The sequence below is a fragment of the Lingula anatina genome, chromosome 1, assembly GCF_051362555.1.
Source record: "Lingula anatina isolate TDL-2025a chromosome 1, LinAna3.0, whole genome shotgun sequence".
In the NCBI taxonomy this organism is placed as follows: domain Eukaryota; kingdom Metazoa; phylum Brachiopoda; class Lingulata; order Lingulida; family Lingulidae; genus Lingula; species Lingula anatina.
The window spans coordinates 34,168,525-34,188,211 of NC_141767.1; the positions used below are offsets into that span (position 1 = coordinate 34,168,525).

Genomic DNA, 19,687 nt, shown 5'->3' on the forward strand with positions numbered 1-19,687 from the left:
ATCACTCTGACATATTCTTATTCTTGGTAAACCAAATTCTTCAACATTTGACAATAAATCTCCAGCAGCGTAATGCTTCTTGGAAAACAAATCTGAGATTGCACTGAAAATAATCCTGGACTTACTTGGGCATATGATTACAATAAGAACTTTTTTTAAAAACTTTATTTAAAGAGGGTAAACATGTTAAGCGAAAGCTTATCTTCCACATGGCCCTCTGTTACCAGTTATTCAACAGAACTCTGATGGCACAACGCCGTACCTTGATTTTCCCCATGATGAGCTCACTGGCTCTAGCTCCCAACTTCAGATAGGCCACAGTATGGTCCATGTTGGTGATCATGAGATCCTCTTTCAATATGCCCTCTATCACCAGCTTTCTGAAGAGCCTCTCTGCATCCAGGCGGGAGTACTTGGAGCCGCGGCCATGTAACTTCAACCTGTGGTGACCTTCTTTCTCCACTTTGGCATTCTTTGACCCTAAAAGCAGTGATTGCCGATGTATTAGGTAAAATGTTTATTCAGAGATGTATCTCTTTTTTGCAGACATGAAATGGAAATTGGCATTTAATGCCTTACAAGTAGTGCACAGTAAACTTTTTAATTAACATTTTATTATATAATTAGCATAGACTATAATCTTATATCCAGGAATCTGATAGAATTCAATATTGACCTCTGATCTCATCACCAAATATTATATTAAGGGATGAGTTAACAGATAACTGGTGATTTTTTTTAAACAATCAGACATAATATCAATCATATGACAACAATGTTGGATGACAGTGATGTTGCAACTCTTTATGCCATCTTGGAAGAGATTGACATTTTGTATTTAACTAAGTGCTTTTCGTAATATTTTGCAAAACTTAAAAATAACATTGATTGAGGTACAAACAACATACTGATCTTGTCCACAGTCAATGAGTGTATAATATCATGATAAAGAGACAATATACTTCAGTCAAGTCCTAAGTTTGCTGCCTTTTGAGGTTGTAATAAAAACCAAATTAATTATTTGTAAAAAAAATTATGGGAAATATTTCAGCAAGCCTTAATTTAAATTACAGGAACACTAGATGCCATTCATTTTTTCCACACACCTCTAAATATCTCAATAAAGTGAAGCAGTGTAAAGTTGTTGAATCTTCCACCTTTCCCAGTAACTTCTTTCACACCCTGAACTATAGCCTTGGCATCTTCTGTGACATCTTCCTTCACAAACAGCTCCTGTGGTGACACATCACAGTTGAATTTCAATAATAAAATTTTTATTGGCTGCCACACAATGAAAGTGTTAGTTTAAAACTGTCAAAAGTGTACAGCAACAGTGAAACAAAAACCTATGTTTATGGGTATAATATAATGCTGAAATAATCTAGTTTTAGTAATAAAAACCAAGTAAAACTTCCAAAATATCATTTTTCAATAAAAACCACACGAAGAGCAAACAATATCAAAAATATACCTAAAAAGTGAAAGTAGATATTTCATTTCTGATTCAGAAAATTCGTCACCAAAATTCACAAAATGACACAAATTTTCTTACCCTAGATGCACAGTTGTCACACATAGCCCCTGGCATGGCAGTGCACTGACTTCTGTCAAAGTTCTCCCCAAAGTAATTGAGCTGGAGCGTCCTTCTACACTCTGCTACATTCTCACAGTAGTGGACCATCTTGTATAGGTTATCTAAGTGAACTTTCTTGGTTTCATAGCCTCCCTCACTATTCACTAGAAAAATATAGACAGGTGTTACACAGAAGTCACATCTTTGAGTAACACACACCAATGTACGCATTCACCCACATACACACAAGTGACAGATTTATCTAGTAACTTTTCACAATGAATTAACTATGTTCCACTGAAAATACCAATTGATAAATAAATTTTATACTAATTCTGATCTTTGTTACTATGTACATTTACATTATATTACTTTATCAATTACATGTTGATAGGAGCTTTCAATTTCAACATTGGCATCACTGATACATTCAATAAAATAACAAAGTTTTGAAACTCTTGTTATAAATCTAACTGCCTATTACAGCTTTGATTTTGATACTGCTTGATCTAAAAGTCAATTGATCTAAAGGTCATGCAGACAACTTATAAGTATTATGCTTTATGTTCAGATCTAATAGAGTATGCAGTGAAAATGACCCCAGGTTGCAAATTATTTTCTAGAGAAAAAAATTTCAACTTAGGGACCTACTTTGCTGTGCCACTGGTAAAAAATACACACTCACGATAAATAAATGCACATACTCAACTTTTCACCCTACTTACTCTCAATCATTCTCCTCATTCTGTTGACATCTTGGTAGGAGTAGAACAGGATACACGTGGACAGTTTGCCATCTCTTCCTGCTCTGCCAGACTCCTGGTAGTAACCTTCTACTGACTTAGGTAAAGAGTAGTGGAACACAAACCTCACATCTGGTTTGTCAATACCCATACCAAAGGCAATGGTGGCACAGACAACCTGTGGATGTCAAGAAAATAACTCAGGGCTGGAAATTTGAATTCTGAAGTCTTAAACTTTAAACTAAAAAAAAAGTCTGTTCATTTCTCTTAAACACTGGAAATTTTGTTTACTTTCTATGTACATAACATCCATTAGACATACAGTAATATTATTTTCCTCATTCATTTGTATGCTGACACAAAAGATGAAATTGGTCAATTATTTCGCTACCTTGTCGTACAACTCATAATCATATTAAAAATCTAATGCAAATAGATATATAAAAGACAATGATAACATGAAATCTTGAACTCTGGCATCACACCCTAGAATATTCCCAATTTCTGATAAATAAAATTCTTCAACATTTGGCAATAAATCTCCAGCAAGAACAAAAACCAATAAAAGTGTCATCTGTGGAGCTGAGGTCCCAGTACCTTGTAGCTGTCTGTGATCCAGTTCTCCTGGACTAGTGTTCTCTCTGAGTCTGTCAGACCAGCATGATAGGGTTGAGATGTGATACCTGCCTTCTGGAGCTCACTAGATACTGTCTCACACTCCTTCCTACAGGAGAGAATAACAAATAGAATATGAGTAAGTGGTATATATGTGGTTATCAAGATTTTCAGAAATTTTGTTTAAACAAGAAAATTATGAATACTTAGTATCTTTTCTTCAACCCATTATAATAATCATACTCTCAATCCTGTACATTATATTAAAAAAAAAATCAACATCTTCTCATGGTCAACATCATATTATGAAAAGTATCAGATTAAAAAAAATGTTTATTGAAGTAAAAGCTTAACAAAATAGTATAATGATTTTACAATTTAATAACTCACAGTTACACTGACACAAAGTGAATTTGAAAAAAAAACTTGATAACTATTACTGACCGTGATAAACAATAGATAATGCCAGACTGTTTTGAAAATTTTGTCTTGATTAGGTTGATCATTTCATTCATCAATGACTTCCCCTTCTTAGGCTGTACAGAGTATTTGAGGTTTGTCCTGTTAAAACTTTGGGTGAACCTGAGGAGCAGATTTCAGAAGATAAATATATATATATGTATAAATGGACAATAAACAAACAAATTGACATTTTATCTTCATGTTAGAATACTGTCAATTATATCAATCTTGCATATATCACAAAAACATTCCAGATTCTCTAGATACCATTTAAAAACTACTGAAATATGAACTAAATTTATTCCTGACCAATTCTCATCAGTTTAACTGTAAGATTTTGAATTACCAATGTGAATTCATAAATTGGAAGTAAAATAAGTATTCCTTTTATCTATAACTTTCCTGAAAAAAAGAAAAAAAAGGTAAGGCTCCAACATATCTCATACCACTTGGGTGCCTTCATATTCAGCTGGTAGAGAATATCTTTCCTGACCCTAGGGGTGGCTGTAGCAGTTAATGCCAGCATGGGGACACCAGGGTATTTCTGCCTCAGCAGCTTCAGCTTTTTATAGTCTGGCCTGAAGTCATGACCCCACTGAAGGGAAGAGGATGAATTATAAAGGATATGAAAGATCATTATAAAAATGATACCTGCTGTATCCTCAATATGCACTTTGAACATAGAGGATGAAGCAGAGAGTAAAGACTTAGCCAGGGACCATATGTAAGACCGTTTCAGTTGCAGGCTCTCCAGGATGAAACAAATCCATAAATGCCAGGAACACCGGCTGACCTCCTTTACCGGCTTTATCAGGTTTTTTCTTACATTTACCATTAAAAGATGGTAGATGCACTCGTCACACATACTTTTCTTTCAATTCAACAAGGTATCCTGAAGAGAATCAGACCTCAAAACAATTTAGAAAAATAACTGAAACTGAATATTTTTTATTTTAAAGAAAAATGCATTTTACTGAGACAACATACCTGACTGACACAGTGAGCCTCATCAATGACAAAGCGACTCAGCATTTTCCTCCTGTATAAGTTTTCAAATACAGACAGCAGCTTCTCACTCTGACTTATCTAGAAAATGCATATGAATCATGAAGACTGACATTTGCCATCTAGAAACTCTAACATTCGCCAATTTAACCAAATGCTAAAAATGGCTTAACTTGGCTAAACAAAAAGGGCTTGATTTGACTCATTTTAGTCAAATTAAAACCATTTGGATAACAAATTTACAAAAAAACAGTGATTTGGCTAAGCGAAAAAAATTGCTAGCGCTACCCCAGAAACTGTAAGACATCGACAAGTTATAATACACCTGGACTTAAAGGTTGTCTTTATAGACTTCTTGTTACCTCAAACACCACTTAAAGTAATGTGACTGACCAACATAGATCTATAAAAACTCATTTCTATTACAAGGCATCTATATCAAAATAAAATTGAATCAATAACAAGTTTAAAGACAAAGAAAAAAATTACTTTTTCAGGAGTAACATAGAGGAGTTTCAGGCCGGGGTCTCTGAGGTACAGCTGGTGATAGATGTTCTCAGACTGGGCTAGAGTTACATCACTAGATAGGTGAGCTGCTGGCACCTAAAATCAAAAGACAGCAAAAATCAACAGATGGAAAATGCTGCTAACTATTTACCTGTGAATATATCTCAGAGAAATACTTAAAAATCTTACTGATCAAACTAATAATTTTGATAAAATATTAGACAGAAATATTGATTTTCCTAATATCGTATTTTAAAGAAAATCAAGGCTCTAGAGGTCATGATTCATGTGCATAAATTAAATCTTTTATGCTCTTAAATGTTGGTGACCAATAACACTGTAGATCAAATAAAACGAGATAAAATAATAATTACAATGACATGGGGGCAAAAAAATAACTAAACACTAATTGTTCAGTCTTTTATGTTCAAAAACTCACATCTAACGAGCACAATTTCTGTACTTGGTCCTGTATGAGTGACCTGAGAGGTGAGATGACTACAGTGACACCTGGTGTCAGTAAGGCAGGAAGCTGGTAGCATAAACTCTTTCCTCCACCTAAATATTATTAAAAAGGCAATGCTTTAAAAAAATTCAATGTTCAATATTCTCACAATATTTTACATATTCCCTTTTTTTCAATGCTCAATTTTTAAACATGCTTAACACACAAAAAAAATGGAACTTTTTTGTAAAATAAGACCAAGGTGTGTGATGTCATATTCTGGCGTGATATTATTTTGAGATTCTAATATTCTACTTTACTAAATATTGTTTCAAAGATCAAGTAATCATTATGATCAAAATATGCACTGAAGCAGGGCATTTATACCTGTTGGCATGAGAATGAAACAGTCTTTTCCTAACAAGGTAGCATTGATAGCTTGTAGCTGATTATGCCGGAAATTCCTCAAACCAAATACTTGTGTGAAAACTTTCAGCAGCTCTCTACTGTGGGGAAAATTGTGGCCATCAAATTCTTTGTTAGCTTGCTGGTTGGTTGTGAGTTGATAAGATTGCTGTGTTCCTATAAAAATCATTATTAAGAAATATATTGATAATACTTATGGCATTTTAGATGAAAATAAAGAAAAGTATTTAACCTGTATTAATGACGCCTTCTATCTGATTAAGGTGTAAAAATGAGGCATTCTTTCCTTTTACTGACAACTGAGTAGTGAAGAGTGTATAGAGAAATCCAACAGCTTACATGGAATCTTCATGAAACATACATTCTTTAATATAAGGAAATTATAACATTTCTATATATAAAATCATTTCATTACCTGATATTGCACCACTGTGGCTAGCACATGCAACTGGAGTACTTTTAGAAGCATCCATATGAGATATAGACATATTGCTAGTTGATGGGACATGTGGACTGAAAATAGCACCACCATAATTGACTGAATTGACCAAGTTCTCCCTTTGATGATTTGTCCCCTGTGTTGAGCCAATAGTGAATGAACTGGTGAAATCACCCTTTGCTGAGGAGTTCTGAACAGACTGGAAACTAGTTGTAGCACCAATGCTGGATCTCTTTTCAGTCATTTTCACAAAACTGGAGTCCTCCTCGAAGAAACTCTCTCCACCAGGGGGTGCTGGTGAGGAGTTCTGTTTATTTGCACTGTATTGGTTATTATTGCTGTTATTGTGTGATACTATTGGAGACTGTGTTACAGGAGATCCTGCTGAGTGTAGAGAATGAGTTGTCCCACTTGTACACAGTCTGCTGTGAAAACCTGGGGTAGTAACGGGAGTGGAGCAGGCCGCCTGAACACTAGGAAGGACACTACTTGTTGTACCGCTTCTTTTCTTAAGGAGAATTCTATATGAGAAAAGAAAGAAAGAAAGAAATAATCTGTGAATGTTTCACTTTGAATTGTAGAGGGATCTATCAAATGAATGTTTATAAAATTGTGAAAAACACCATAAGAACAAATCATCTAAAATACAAATATCAACCAAACACATTACAAAGCCACAACTCAATTTCTTATAATTATAAAGAACAATTACATGTTCAACCATTAAAATACATTTCTACTATGACTTTTATAATTTTCTCTCACACACACACACACACACACACACACACACACACACACACACACACACACACACACACACACACACACACACACACACACAATAACAAAAAAAAAAAAAAAAAAATTACCAATACCTTTTTGCTAGCAAACGTTGCAATTTTGGAAAATCCATTCCTGGAAGACTTCGTAGACTACTTTTGGGTAATAAACTTATCATTTGACATATTTCATCCATGACATTCATCAGCTCTGAGCACTGGAATAAAAGGCAAAAAGTAACAATTAAAGCAACAACAAAGGCTTGTGTTAACTTTCGATTGAAAATTAAAAAAAACAGATCCAAAAGGGCATAATTTATGCATGCAGATAATCAGAAAAAAAGCCAAAGAGGTATGCATAAATGGAATTATTAATCATTTAAAAATAATAATAATGTAAACACACCTCATATCCACCATTTTCAGCTTTAGGTTCTTCTGAGATTTTTCTGAAACAAAAAATTGAATACCCTGCTTGAAAGCTGAGAAAAAAATAGTAAAAAATTTTTTTTTAAAAATCCTATAAGACATGCAACTAATGCAAAAAACAATTATTAATCCAACAGAATCAAAATGAAAGATAATACCTATGAAAAGAGGATTCTAAATCATCCCTAGTATTACTGAACATTAACATAAAACATACCTAGTTGGATTTTCAATTCTGGCTGCAAAGTTTTCCGCACTCTTTGTCACATCTGGTTTATCTTGATTTACGTCTTCCCAATCCTGCAACTAATATTAGATAAAATTTTCTATGTGTTAACCATACACTGAAAATGTACTGTCAATTAATAAGAATCAGTCCAAATAACATAAATAAAATATTGATTAAATCTCTAGGCTAATACTACATTTTAAGCAACTACATTTTATTCATCTAGTTTGACTCTGATTAATTATAAAACATTTGACACCATTTCCAATTCATAATTTATTTGACTAAAACAATAAATGTGGCTTCAACCATGTTTTAAATTAAAACCTACATCTGGTTCAAATAAAATATCACATTCATCACTAAAATACTGGTCTGGTATCTGGTCATAGTCATCTAAATACTCTGTTCCATTATGCATCTGAAAATTAAAAGTATGGCAATTATTCATGAAATTTGAAGAACATGAATTAATAATTTTCCCACATAAAAAGTTTTTTGTAAATACTTCATTTTAAAGTTTTGAAAAGTTGTTGAATTTGTGTCAGAAAGTACATTTTTTCTGAACATGATAAATCTTTAAAAAAAAGTAAAATATTAGAAAAAGTGAGATTTGAAAATTAAGTAATCATCATACATAGAAAAAAATTCCTTGAGGACAAGTTAACTTATTTCAAACTGATGCCTTATTATCAAATCTAGCAAATAACAAGAACTGACTCATGGAAGTTTTGGACACCAACATTTGAATTACCTCATTTACAGATGTTCTTTCACTGTTCTGTGTAGTAATTGTTTCAGTATTATGGACAGACACACTAGGTCTTTCATCAGGACTTATCCAAGATCCTGGACTGGCTTCAAAGGCATCTTCGTCCTCATCATCAAGGCATATAGGTCTGGTATGGAAACGAAACTGACTATACAAGTACAGTGCTACATTTAACCCCTTAATATTGCATGCAATTAGATTGTTTTGTTTGTCATCCTCATATACATTTTAAATTTTGAGATCTGCATCCATATATATGAATTAATTGGTCAATGGATATCAACAAATAAAATGAAAATCAAATCAGTGAGCCTACGTTCAATGCAGTTTGTTATCTATCCAAAATCCATCTGGATAGAACTGGTAAACAATCATCACAAAATTAATATAATTTCATTCTTCAGACATTTTGCACAAATAAATTTAAAAGAGTAGATGTTTCATTTCAGTTCATACCCTGGACTTAATGGCATTGGGACCACCGAAGCCACTGGTCTGATTTTTTCTTGACCAACTGAACTTTGGGTTGGCCTCTTAATTGCATCTGGAACTGACGGCTCATTCTCACTTTTTGATTTTGCAAACTGCAAAATGGAAGTCTGTCCTTGTTTGGCAGATGATGCATTCTGAAACAAAAGTTATGTAAAAATAAATTAAATTATGCAAAGATTAAAAATTACAGGTTTTCAGGGAAACAAATCATAATTAATTATTAATTAATTAAGTACTTGTAACTTTTTGAACATTTTAATCAACACTATAGCTATACTAGTAATCATCTATGAAAACCTTTTATTTTTGGTAATGATAAGTTTATAAATTAAAAACACTGGACATTCCAATCAACACTACTGCTATTATAATAATCATTTATGAAAACCTCTTATTTTTAGTAACTGATGAGTATATAATTTTAAAAATCTCAATGATCTGTACAATTATAATTTTGGTTACAAACCTGTTTTCCCAATTTGAAAGGCTTATCTGTTCTGAAAGGATTAGATACTGTGGCATTGCTCAACTTGGATGATGCTGGACCATTAAAGGTGTTATTACCCTGTGTCCATGCTTGGTGTCCTGCTTTGTTTCCAGATTGAATGTCGCGTTTTACAGGGAATGACTGATAGCTATTAGAACCATTAACATAGTCAGAGGAAGTGTCATACAAACTTCCATGCACATTTTTGTTAGTGCCAAGGGTCCCTGGATTTAACTGGGGCTCATTACTTTGTGAACTGAGGTCTGTCAGTACTGGCGGCTTCTTCTTCTTGAAAATAAACTTGGAGCTGGTGAAAAATTCAAAATGGGATTCTATCATATGACATGTTACAAAATTGTTTAAGCTAAAAAGAAAAATATTAATACCTAGAAAAGAGCAAGAATATATTACATAACTTTTCCAATAATGTCAAAATAACCCCAATCTATTTAGTGTAAAAAATATTTTGATAAAATTTTATGAATTGTAAGTGTAAGCAATAAAAGCCTATCATATCCTTGATAAATGAAATAGAAAATAATGGAATTACAAACAGTTTTATTACCTTTTATGAACCGTCTTGTTGGTATTTGTACTTAAGGATGTTGCTGAGACAGTCCCAAATTTCTTCAACTGCTCTGTAAGATTATTTTGTGGGATCTCCATCACCAACCATGCTCCAGATTCCTGAAGAGGGAAACTTTAATTTAAAGGGCATACCTCACTCCAAAATGTTTACAATGCTCCTAAATTATATATGTTATGTACGTAAAAGTCTGCACAACTTTTGGTCTATTATTTATCTATCAGTCGATGTGCACGCTGAGCATCAAACTACTTTTTCCCTGGTGGTGATAAGGCTTAAATGTGTATGGAATGAAGTTGGCGAAAGCTAGCAATACAAATGTCATCTAATGTACATGTAGGACCACACTCAGACGGGTAAGAAAGGGATGAGTTCAATTATTTAAACTTAAGCAAAAACTACGATTATTGAACACGCAATCATCAACGTAAAAACGTGTCCTTAGCTGTATTTACCTTCTCTATTTAATAACAATCCACCCAAAAATCGCAATATCAACTTAATGTCTATTTGATTCATCCGCTTGGCGCCTCTATGCAAATTCGATAGCGTGAGAAAATTCAAAATATTATAAAAACTATAACATAAATTAAAATATTAGCATTTGTTTCTATTTATCTTTTTAAATCCCCCTTTCTGTTTAAATAAGTCTGTATGCGAAACAATCAATTTGATATATTGAAATCTTAAGTAGAAATATTTTAGGAGGAATACACTTGCGGCAGTTTCGTATTATCGTAATAAGATAATATTATCGTTAACTGCAATAGCACCACGAAAAATTGAAATATGTAACAAAAGGTTTTATACATTCAACGGAAAGTTTTAAATAACAAAATATTCTGATAACTAAACACTAAAATTTTTGAAAACACTTGAGTTATAATATATGCTTATTGTCGCAAATTGAGTACCGACTTACGATCTCTTCACGCCATATTTGCTTGAGATCGGGTAGGGGATTTTAAACGTTTTTATAAATCCTCAATCATCGCCTTACAGGAAACACATTTTCAATTTTTGAAAAGACAGACGAAAACAATTAACATTTGCCCCTTTTGTCAAATTAGTCATTGGCTTCTGAATTATCAATGCACAGAGTAAAAAGTTGTAAAACACATACTGCGTCTATAGGATAAGCATACCCATTTTCATTAACGTTTCTACAGCATTTGGTGCCTCATATATCAGTGTAGATGTCATACATGAATGTTGCTACATTTCAAGTAGTAAAACACCCATCAAAAAGATAACGGCGACAGTAATATTTAAGGCTCTTAATACCACAACTTGGCATCAGTTCTAGAGGTTCCTTTGTAAATGTTCGTGCAGTTTTTTTGAGAGGTGTGATAGATCCCTTTTTAACATATGATTGTAATGAATATAGAAGATTGCTTTATTTTTCTTTGTGCATTTTTCTTTTACAGCAAAATGGCAATTCGATATGAAATGGCAGTGGGCCTTAATAAAGGCCACAAAGTCACCAAAAATGTCATGAAACCCAGACCTTCAAGGAGAATTGGGGTAAGTAATGGTGTTGTGTAAACTTATATCTTAGGTATATTCATTTTGATGGATTTTGAAATGCACATCTGAACCCAGACCAAAACCAAAATTGAGTTAAATAGTGAGATGCATAATCATTGCATGAAACCTTACAATACTGTAGCAGTTACAGTAGCACTGACCTACATGTGGCTAGGGGCGTGTGGCTAGTATATCAAGATTCTTCATGTCACTGCATCAAACATACAAACTTGCCGTTATATTTGTACCATGTGATACATTTGCTGAGGTAATCGGCCTCTAGCACCCCAAGCATATTTTGTATTCACTGTTGTGCTTGAATCTAAATGATACGATTAAAATGGATGTGAACATTATTTCTATTGCTAACCTGGCCCCGTTTCTAAATATCAATTTTATTGCAGGTTCTGAACAAGCACATCAAGTTCATCAGAGACATTGTGCGCGAGGTGTCGGGATTTGCTCCATATGAAAGAAGGTGCATGGAATTGTTGAAGGTGTCCAAGGATAAGAGAGCTCTAAAGCTGGCAAAGAAGAGGGTAAGTAGTGATGTTTAAGGGGGAACAGTGCAATGATCTAGTTGCTAAGTTGAATGAGGGGTAATTAGTACTTTTTTCCTACCTTTGTACTTTTTATGTACAGACACAGATGTGTCTGTACATATAGCCATCATCTGCGTCTGTCGTCGCCGTCGTCGCCGTCGTGCACTTTTACCGATAACACGATAAGTGGAAAACCATTTTACCTTTTGACTTGAAACTTGCAGAACTGATGAATATTCATAATACGCAGGTCAAGTTCGAAAATCAGCATGATCGGGTCACTTTTAGGGAATTTATGCAGTTTTTTCACTTTTTTCAGCATATATGCAGCACCGATAACACGATAAGTGGAAAACCATTTTACCTTTTGACTTGAAACTTACGGAACTGATGAATATTCATAATACACAGGTCAAGTTCGAAAATCAGCATGATTGGGCTATTTTTAGGGAATTTATGCTGTTTTTTCACTATTTTCAATATAAATGCAACACTGATAACACAATATAAGAAAAACGGATTGGCCAATTGTAATTATACTCACAGGAGTGGTCAATCTTACTAAAACGCAGGTTGAGTTCGAAAATCAGCATAATCGGGCCATTATTTTAGAAGTAATACTGTTTTTTTCACATTTCCTCAGATTCAATTCTTAAGCATGTTAACAGTCTCATTATTTAACTAATAAGATGCCTAAAAGTGTTTGTTTGATATTTCCTGCATCTTTACAACATTGTTAGTTGATTATGTAAAAAACATGGTAAACTTGTTATCATGTATTGTGTAATAAAGTGTCAAAAATGGAAATAAACTCATATCATTGCAGTTTGTCAGATTCAATCATCCACTATGTTTAGAATCTCAGAATGGAGGAAATTGGACATTTAACACTGTTCTATTGATACTTTTCCCATCTCATCAATTTTTTTAGTTGGTCATATAAAAATGGCAGTAAAATGTTTATTTTGTTTTATGTTAAAAAAGTGTTAAAAATGGAAATAAACCCATTTCAGAACAGTGCTGTCTTGTTTACATTTTGGCATTTTCAAGGCGTGACTTTGAAGTTCCATGGGCCTGAAGACCTTTGCTAGTCACATTTTCTGAATATCTGTGATACAAATATTTTATAATTAAAAATTGATGGTCATTAAGCTGTTAAACATTATGTAATATTGCATCAAAATTTGAAGAAACCCCTATTTTGGGCACTGCTTCCATGATGACCATTTAAGGAAAATCATGTCACTTACTGTTCTCAAACTTACAGGAAAGAAACATGGGACTAAAATAAGCTTCAGTAGGCAATGCAGTCTGTTTTTTTTTTTTTTTTTTTTTTTTTGGCAGTTAAACAGTTTTTTGTGAAAATTTAATTTTTCACATATTGGCATTTTCAAGGTGTGACTTTAAAGTTCCATGATCTTGAAGACTTTTGCTTGTCACATTTTCTGAATGTCCATGTTACTAATATTTTATTAATAACATTTGATTGTCATTATGCTGTTAAACATTATTTAATGTTGTATCAAAATTTGAAGAAACCCCTATTTTGGGCACTGCTCTTATGATGACCATTTAAGGGAAATCATGTCACTTACTGTTCTCAAACTTATAGGAAAGAAACATGGCACTAAAATACAGCTTCAATAGGCAACGCAGTCTGTTTGGTAAATTTTTCTGGCAATTTAACAGTTTTTTGTGAAAATTTAATTTTTCACTTATTTGCATCTTTATTTTCTGTTCTTTGTCTGTACATTTGACAGCTTTGCTGCCTTGTTCTAAATGGGTAGTGGCATATTGTTAACTCAAATATTTTAATTTTGTATTATTTTGATGTCCATTTCTGTGATTCAGTAGAAAAGCTTCAATAAAGTCCAATTGTGAAATTTCTTTTAAATATTTTGAAAAGATTTATGCTCAGTATGATTACTGTGTAACTTAGTTTTACATTTTCTATTTTTAGCTGGGCTCTCACAAACGTGCAAAGAGGAAGAGAGAAGAAATGCAAAAGATTATCCAGGCACAGAGAAAGGCTGCTCACAAGTAGACCAACAAATCATGAACTGTCATATTCTGGGTCTTTTCTGTACACTTTTGAATTAAACTGGATTAAAATAACTGGATGTACATACGGAAAAAGTCTTGTTTTTCTATTTTTAAGTATCCGGAATCAAAAAGATTTCTCAAATACATGCAGTCCTACTGAAAAGTAATGGTGTTGACGTAACAAACCACTTTACTTCCAAGATAAGGCGAAGGTTGCTTAAGTAGAGCATTTCTTTTTTTTGTCCAACTATATAACCAAAAGTTCAGCACGTTGTGAACACATATTGTCGTGGTGAAGCAAGCATAAATGCATGCGAAAAAAATATGCAGTGGTTGTAGAAAAATGAGCTCAAGTTATACATTCCAAAATATAATTGTAGATGCTCACATATTGTGCTTATCCCTCTGCACATAACTCACAAAGCACACCCAATTTTCAGACATCTTTAATCCATAAACAGAAAATGTTTTGATTACCAGTCAGTCATTATTATAGAGCCCAACTCCTCCACGCATAAATTAATATCAAAATTAAACTGTCTAGTTGGGCACATCAAAAAAGAAATAGAAATTCTTCACAACTGTGGCAGTTTGTCACTTGCACTCTTCATAATTACCAAATTGTACATAGTCAATTATTAATACAATACACCACAGCATAACATAAGATTAATAAGTACTTGAGAGCAAAAATATAAGACATCAACACTGTTACTGTAGCAGTGATTGTACTTAAGCATAAATCATAGAATGACACAAGAAGCTTTAAAATTTTTAAGTTGCAGAAAAAAACGTATACAACCCACAAACTTTGAAAGACCAGAAAAGTTAGCAAATCTGCTACAAACAACATGAAAATTTTTATACTGGCTAAGGTCTTATCATCATTCATAGAAGTGCTCCAGATGTGCTCTGTTCTGCTGAAGACGAATTCTTTGGGCAAAGTTGTCAATGGCCTTGATGCAATCTTTTTGTATAGGTCCAATTTCCAGAGTGATTGCTGTTCTGGGATGGTGCGGGGGTTTGTGTACACCCATTCCTTCAAACACCCCCACAAATAAAAATCTGGGGGGTTAAGGTGGAGAGAATGAGGAGACCACTTAAGTGACAATAATTTTTGCCACTAGAATTAGTGACATTGTTTGTACCAGTTATTTTGCTAACTTCTCTAGCTTTCATTAAAATATATGGGTTGTATATAATTTTTTTAAAACAAAATAAATGGTGTTCACATTCTTGGGTTACACCCAGTATATATACAATTATCTATAAAATACACAAAATAAAACAGTTATTGCAATTGAATGCTGTTAAGGGGATTGATATTTTTTTCACCACAAATGATGTCAACATAGCTTAAAATCTGTCAGCAGCACATGTGACAATCATGTTAATGAATTTGCTTTAAAAAATTCTAAATGAAAACAAAGTGTTTCATTAGTTATTGACAGACAGTATAAAATAATAGAGCTTTTTCATTAATATGAAAGCAAATAAAATACATAAAAAATGCTTTTAAAACAAAAAACTTTCTAGTCATAAAATATTTCACCAAAGAACCACATATGGTCCAGTTTCCTAAAACAGAAACTAAACTAAGAACAGCATAAAAACTTTCTAACATCTCCCGCACAATAGTTTCCTTTTGCCATTTTCAGCATAGGCATTTGGATAGTTGGGGCAGGTTTCCAGTTTCCACAGAACACGGATTGATATCTGAATTAAACTTTGCATCAAAAGGACCAAATTAAAAAATGTTTTAAAGATGAATTTGTGAAAATAATGCAAACTTTAAAGTGCTGTCTTCCATTGATAGTTCTATGAAATTTGACTGCATCACTGAGATATACACAAAAAAATTGTACAAATCCTTAACTTGTGCTCACATATATAGGTACTAGTATGAATACTTACATAATACACCTCATATATGCAAAAGAAAATTACAATTACATATATGTATTTACTATAACTATTACCATTTGTAATTTTATAAAAAATCTCTTTTATACAACAAACATTACATTAAAATGCAGGGGAGGAAATGCTGTTAACAATGATCTCCTCTATACACGACAATATTTTTCTCTGTTTCATGGATTTTGATTTCATGGAGTAGTCCAGGAGATGGCAATAACAAACTAAGTTGATCCCAAATGTACACTGCCAAATTTTCAGTGGTGCTAAAAAAATAATACAAAATTATAACACATCATTTAATAGGAGTGCATTTTTCAATTAATTAAAATATCAAATTCATACATAAAACATAAACTAGCAAATGTTCTTAAAAGTGCCTAATTGTGAATTTGTAATCTTTAAGGCTTATTCTGGAAATTGGTAAATAAATAGAAAAAGTCCAACCTACCTTACCACATCCTTAAAGAAAGGGACATCTTTATCAAGATTCTTATGGTCTAGATTATTCATAATGGCAAGCTGTAAAAAAAAAAACAAAAAACAACAAAACAATAAAATAATATATGACAGCACATTCTAGATGAATAAGAAAATCTGCTCTTGTTCTGAAAATTATGTCAAGTTACATGGCCATACTCAGCACAGTAGCCTGGGTATTGGTTTGATTCTTACTGTGTCTGTAATCAAAAGTACGTCCAACCCTCATGACATGCCTTCAAGATTAAAAAAAGATGCAGTCACCCGGGACAACCAAGGGAATACTTCAAATAACAGAGAGCACCACTGCGTTCATCTTTTTTTATTTAAACAACTGAGCACAACAATACAACATTCTTTCTTGGTATGAGTGGTATGAATGCTTTAAAGCTCAAGCTGTCAGGTCTGATGCTATAGCTTACCTGCATATACTTTTTTAAATCTGTTAAATTCATAACCATGCCAGTGACAGGGTCTACCTGAAAAAAATTGCTTATATAAAGTTATTCAATGCAATCTTTTTGATATTTTACATTGAATTCCTAAAATCAAATAGCACATTCTAAAAGATTTCTGATAATGATTTCATATCATGCTACTATCAAAACAAAATTGTTCTAAAAAGTTGAACATTTTCCCAATCTTAAATTTGCATGCCCTTGAGGGGTTGCATAAGGTTATACTGCAATGCCGTGTAACTAGCCTGAACCCATTTATTTTATTCACAGAAGGACAATAAAATTGCTTGAGCAACGTATAGTCTATCACTTGGGTGCATGACTAGAATTATAGTGGTAGTCATATTTCATGTGCCTGAATGCCCTGGCAGAATTTTTTTCATTTTCCTTATTCAACCTCAAATCCTATTTACATGTTGCAAGGTAATTGTTTCCACAAATTTGATCAACCCTGAAATTGTGTTCCCACAGTTTTTCTCACATATGTTGTTGATATAAATATACTGAGTAACCTTGTGCTTAATATTGATAACAACAGTCACTGCATGCTTTTTGATAAAGAAAAAATGTTGTATGCATCAGATGGATCATTTAGTATTTTTTTGTGAAATATTACAGGGTAAAATCCATTTGTTTGATATATATATATATATATATATATATATATATCAAACAAATGGAATTTCCCCTGTAAGCCTGTAATATTTTACAAGAAATATATATATATAATGCCATGAGGACATATTTTCAACTTACCGGTCCATACACAGTGACTTCAACTGGAATGAAAAATATGTAAACTTGGACTCTAAATGTACAATTAAGAAGCTTCCACGTTTGTGTGATGTATATGGATAACAAAATGAATTATGAAATGAGACGTATTTTTTGACAAGGAAATAATGAAGAAATTGTAAAATTCAAGTAATTTTTCAAGAAAAATAAACAATCATGGAAAAAGTTAGAACTACTTGGAGTGGAGGTAGCATAAAATGTATTTGATTTTACCTTAATTCTTTACCTTTTTAATTATGACCTTGCCCATTAGGGTTTTTACCTTTGTAATTACCTTTGTAATTATGACCATGCCCATTAGGGTTATTGCATTTGCCAAAGATACTCTGGTTGCTTTCATCACTCAGCTGGTTACTGCAATATCAGTACAGATACATAGACAAATCTCATATATATATATACAAAATTCATACATTTCAAACACATATGTAATTGTTTAACAATTTGCACCTTAAATAAATAAAGCCTGGATTTGTTTTTAGCAATTAAACTTGCATGCAGTTCATATTTTGCATAATCATTTAAAATTCAAACTGGCCCAGGTGAGATTCAAAATATATGGCATTTGGCCAAAGCAGACTGCTACAAAACCTTAACTGTGACATTCATAATATTATATAAAATGTATGCATTTATCTTTCATTTGTTCTATTAATTAAATACATTTTGTACATTTTAAAAATACATGGTATTCAGGAGACATCAAGTTATCTAAATATATTAATATCAAATCATATCAGATTTTTAAAAAATAATTAAGAGCAAAATATTATACCAAGTTAACATTACCTGTGTAATCTGTGACAAGCACTGAATGTTTCACATTTTGTAACATAAACTTTGGGCTGCAATTGTTTTCCAGACACTGAACTTTCAGCTTTTTGTTTATCTAATTGATTCATTCTTGATAATTAACCAATTTTTCCAGTTATCCTTTACTGATGGGCTTCAAAATTAATAAATATAATAATAAAACATTTTATAATCATTGTGTATTATTAATGTCTTTCAAGGCAAGCACTCATTTATTTTAAGCATAACATAATACTGCACAAGATTTTAATAATATTATGATTATCAGGCACAAAGAAATCTACTGGTACATATTACAGGTATTCCAAAACTTAATTAATTAATTAATTAAGGTATGTGTATTTAATACTTTAATTGACACAAGACTACTATAGTATAGTTTATATATATATATATATATATAGTTACAACTGAAATAGTTGACTTTCACATATATTTGTACCTCAATTAAATGCACATAAAATTTCATGCAAAAAATGTCAACATCACACAATGAAATGTAATAGTCATAAAATGAAGTATAACAAGTTATACATTTTTTCTCGTTTTAACAATGGAAAATCAATACTTACTCAAAATTCACCCTGCATGCCTTCTAGTTCGTGAACTAAGAAGAAATTAACTGTAAAAAAAACCTCGGCTCGGCTATTTAATAGCGGCTGGGATGTTTCACTGCATCACTGAACAAGCCCTCATCATTCATTGCGTGATAAACACTAACAGTACACAATGTCCCTTACCGCAGACACAATCTAAACTCGTTTGAATCTATACTGCATCATCAGACACGTCCATAAATTATGCTAATAACCAGCCTTTGAGAACGAAATCCTTGATTAAAAAAGTGAACAAGCATGATGATCAAAATTAGTGAAGCAAAAAAAAATTAATAGCAAGTTTTGCTTTTAGGGGGCTAATCCGTCTGACAGTGACAGTGACAGTGGTGAGTCGAAAGTGAATGTCGAGCACTTTTGCAAATTTCTCTTGATACTGATTTAAATTTGTTTCGTATCGCTCCACAAAAAATAATTTCTCCTCGTGCAACCTAAACATTTAACGTTAACGTATTAGTTGTCTCAACGCAACCGACCCACAAACAAAGGGCATCATTGCAGCACGT

General features: G+C 32.7%; 3 protein-coding genes across 5 annotated transcripts in view; 1 reads left to right on the forward strand and 2 right to left on the reverse strand.

Moving 5' to 3' along the window:
- Positions 1–10,596, reverse strand: part of LOC106179093 (recQ-like DNA helicase BLM) — a 13,090-nt gene extending 2,494 nt beyond the window's left edge. The window contains exons 1-21 of one of the 2 annotated variants that reach the window (XM_087002867.1): positions 10,448–10,596; positions 9,972–10,093; positions 9,386–9,713; positions 8,884–9,053; positions 8,410–8,554; positions 7,987–8,076; positions 7,644–7,726; positions 7,404–7,446; positions 7,094–7,215; positions 6,192–6,736; positions 5,738–5,932; positions 5,345–5,463; positions 4,888–5,001; positions 4,381–4,479; positions 3,840–3,988; positions 3,376–3,513; positions 2,914–3,040; positions 2,299–2,494; positions 1,553–1,737; positions 1,107–1,233; positions 263–480 (exon numbers count right to left, since the gene is read on the reverse strand). In XM_087002867.1, coding sequence (XP_086858993.1) covers positions 263–480; positions 1,107–1,233; positions 1,553–1,737; positions 2,299–2,494; positions 2,914–3,040; positions 3,376–3,513; positions 3,840–3,988; positions 4,381–4,479; positions 4,888–5,001; positions 5,345–5,463; positions 5,738–5,932; positions 6,192–6,736; positions 7,094–7,215; positions 7,404–7,446; positions 7,644–7,726; positions 7,987–8,076; positions 8,410–8,554; positions 8,884–9,053; positions 9,386–9,713; positions 9,972–10,072 — 3,294 coding nt within the window. In that variant the 5' untranslated portion in view covers positions 10,073–10,093; positions 10,448–10,596. Of the gene's footprint in view, positions 1–262; positions 481–1,106; positions 1,234–1,552; positions 1,738–2,298; positions 2,495–2,913; positions 3,041–3,375; positions 3,514–3,839; positions 3,989–4,380; positions 4,480–4,887; positions 5,002–5,344; positions 5,464–5,737; positions 5,933–6,191; positions 6,737–7,093; positions 7,216–7,403; positions 7,447–7,643; positions 7,733–7,986; positions 8,077–8,409; positions 8,555–8,883; positions 9,054–9,385; positions 9,714–9,971; positions 10,094–10,447 lie in introns of both variants that reach the window. The other variant, XM_087002866.1, reaches the window with a different exon arrangement.
- Positions 10,597–10,856: 260 nt separating this feature from the next.
- Positions 10,857–14,197, forward strand: LOC106157285 (large ribosomal subunit protein eL36). Its single transcript, XM_013532897.2, has 4 exons — positions 10,857–10,946; positions 11,420–11,516; positions 11,924–12,058; positions 14,022–14,197. The coding sequence occupies exons 2-4, from the start codon at positions 11,424–11,426 to the stop codon at positions 14,103–14,105; spliced, it is 312 nt and encodes a 103-aa protein (XP_013388351.1). The 5' UTR covers positions 10,857–10,946; positions 11,420–11,423; the 3' UTR covers positions 14,106–14,197.
- On the reverse strand, positions 14,035–19,673 carry LOC106157262 (6-pyruvoyl tetrahydrobiopterin synthase). 2 transcript variants are annotated; one of them, XM_087011257.1, is made up of 7 exons: positions 19,140–19,673; positions 18,544–18,700; positions 18,017–18,108; positions 17,716–17,738; positions 16,924–16,980; positions 16,473–16,543; positions 14,035–16,287 (listed from the first exon to the last, which is right to left on the reverse strand). In XM_087011257.1, exons 2-7 carry the CDS (start codon positions 18,654–18,656, stop codon positions 16,155–16,157), a joined length of 489 nt encoding a protein of 162 aa, XP_086867383.1. In that variant the 5' UTR covers positions 18,657–18,700; positions 19,140–19,673; the 3' UTR covers positions 14,035–16,154. The 2 variants fall into 2 exon arrangements, with proteins under 2 accessions (XP_086867383.1, XP_013388313.1); XM_013532859.3 differs by having other exon boundaries at positions 18,029–18,108; positions 19,140–19,592.
- Positions 19,674–19,687: the final 14 nt, after the last annotated feature.

What these genes read in the sequence shown, in the direction of transcription:
- LOC106157262 (XM_087011257.1), bottom strand. Translation starts at nt 18,656, where the DNA reads ATGAATCAATTAGATAAACAAAAAGCTGAAAGTTCAGTGTCTGGAAAA. An exon ending in ATTTAAAAAAGTATATGCAG is followed by an intron (nt 16,544 to 16,923) that starts GTAAGCTATAGC and finishes TTTTTTTTACAG; the next exon opens with CTTGCCATTATGAATAATCT. An exon ending in TTCTTTAAGGATGTGGTAAG is followed by an intron (nt 16,288 to 16,472) that starts GTAGGTTGGACT and finishes TTATTTTTTTAG; the next exon opens with CACCACTGAAAATTTGGCAG.
- LOC106157285 (XM_013532897.2), top strand. Translation starts at nt 11,424, where the DNA reads ATGGCAATTCGATATGAAATGGCAGTGGGCCTTAATAAAGGCCACAAA. An exon ending in GACCTTCAAGGAGAATTGGG is followed by an intron (nt 11,517 to 11,923) that starts GTAAGTAATGGT and finishes ATTTTATTGCAG; the next exon opens with GTTCTGAACAAGCACATCAA. An exon ending in TAAAGCTGGCAAAGAAGAGG is followed by an intron (nt 12,059 to 14,021) that starts GTAAGTAGTGAT and finishes TTCTATTTTTAG; the next exon opens with CTGGGCTCTCACAAACGTGC.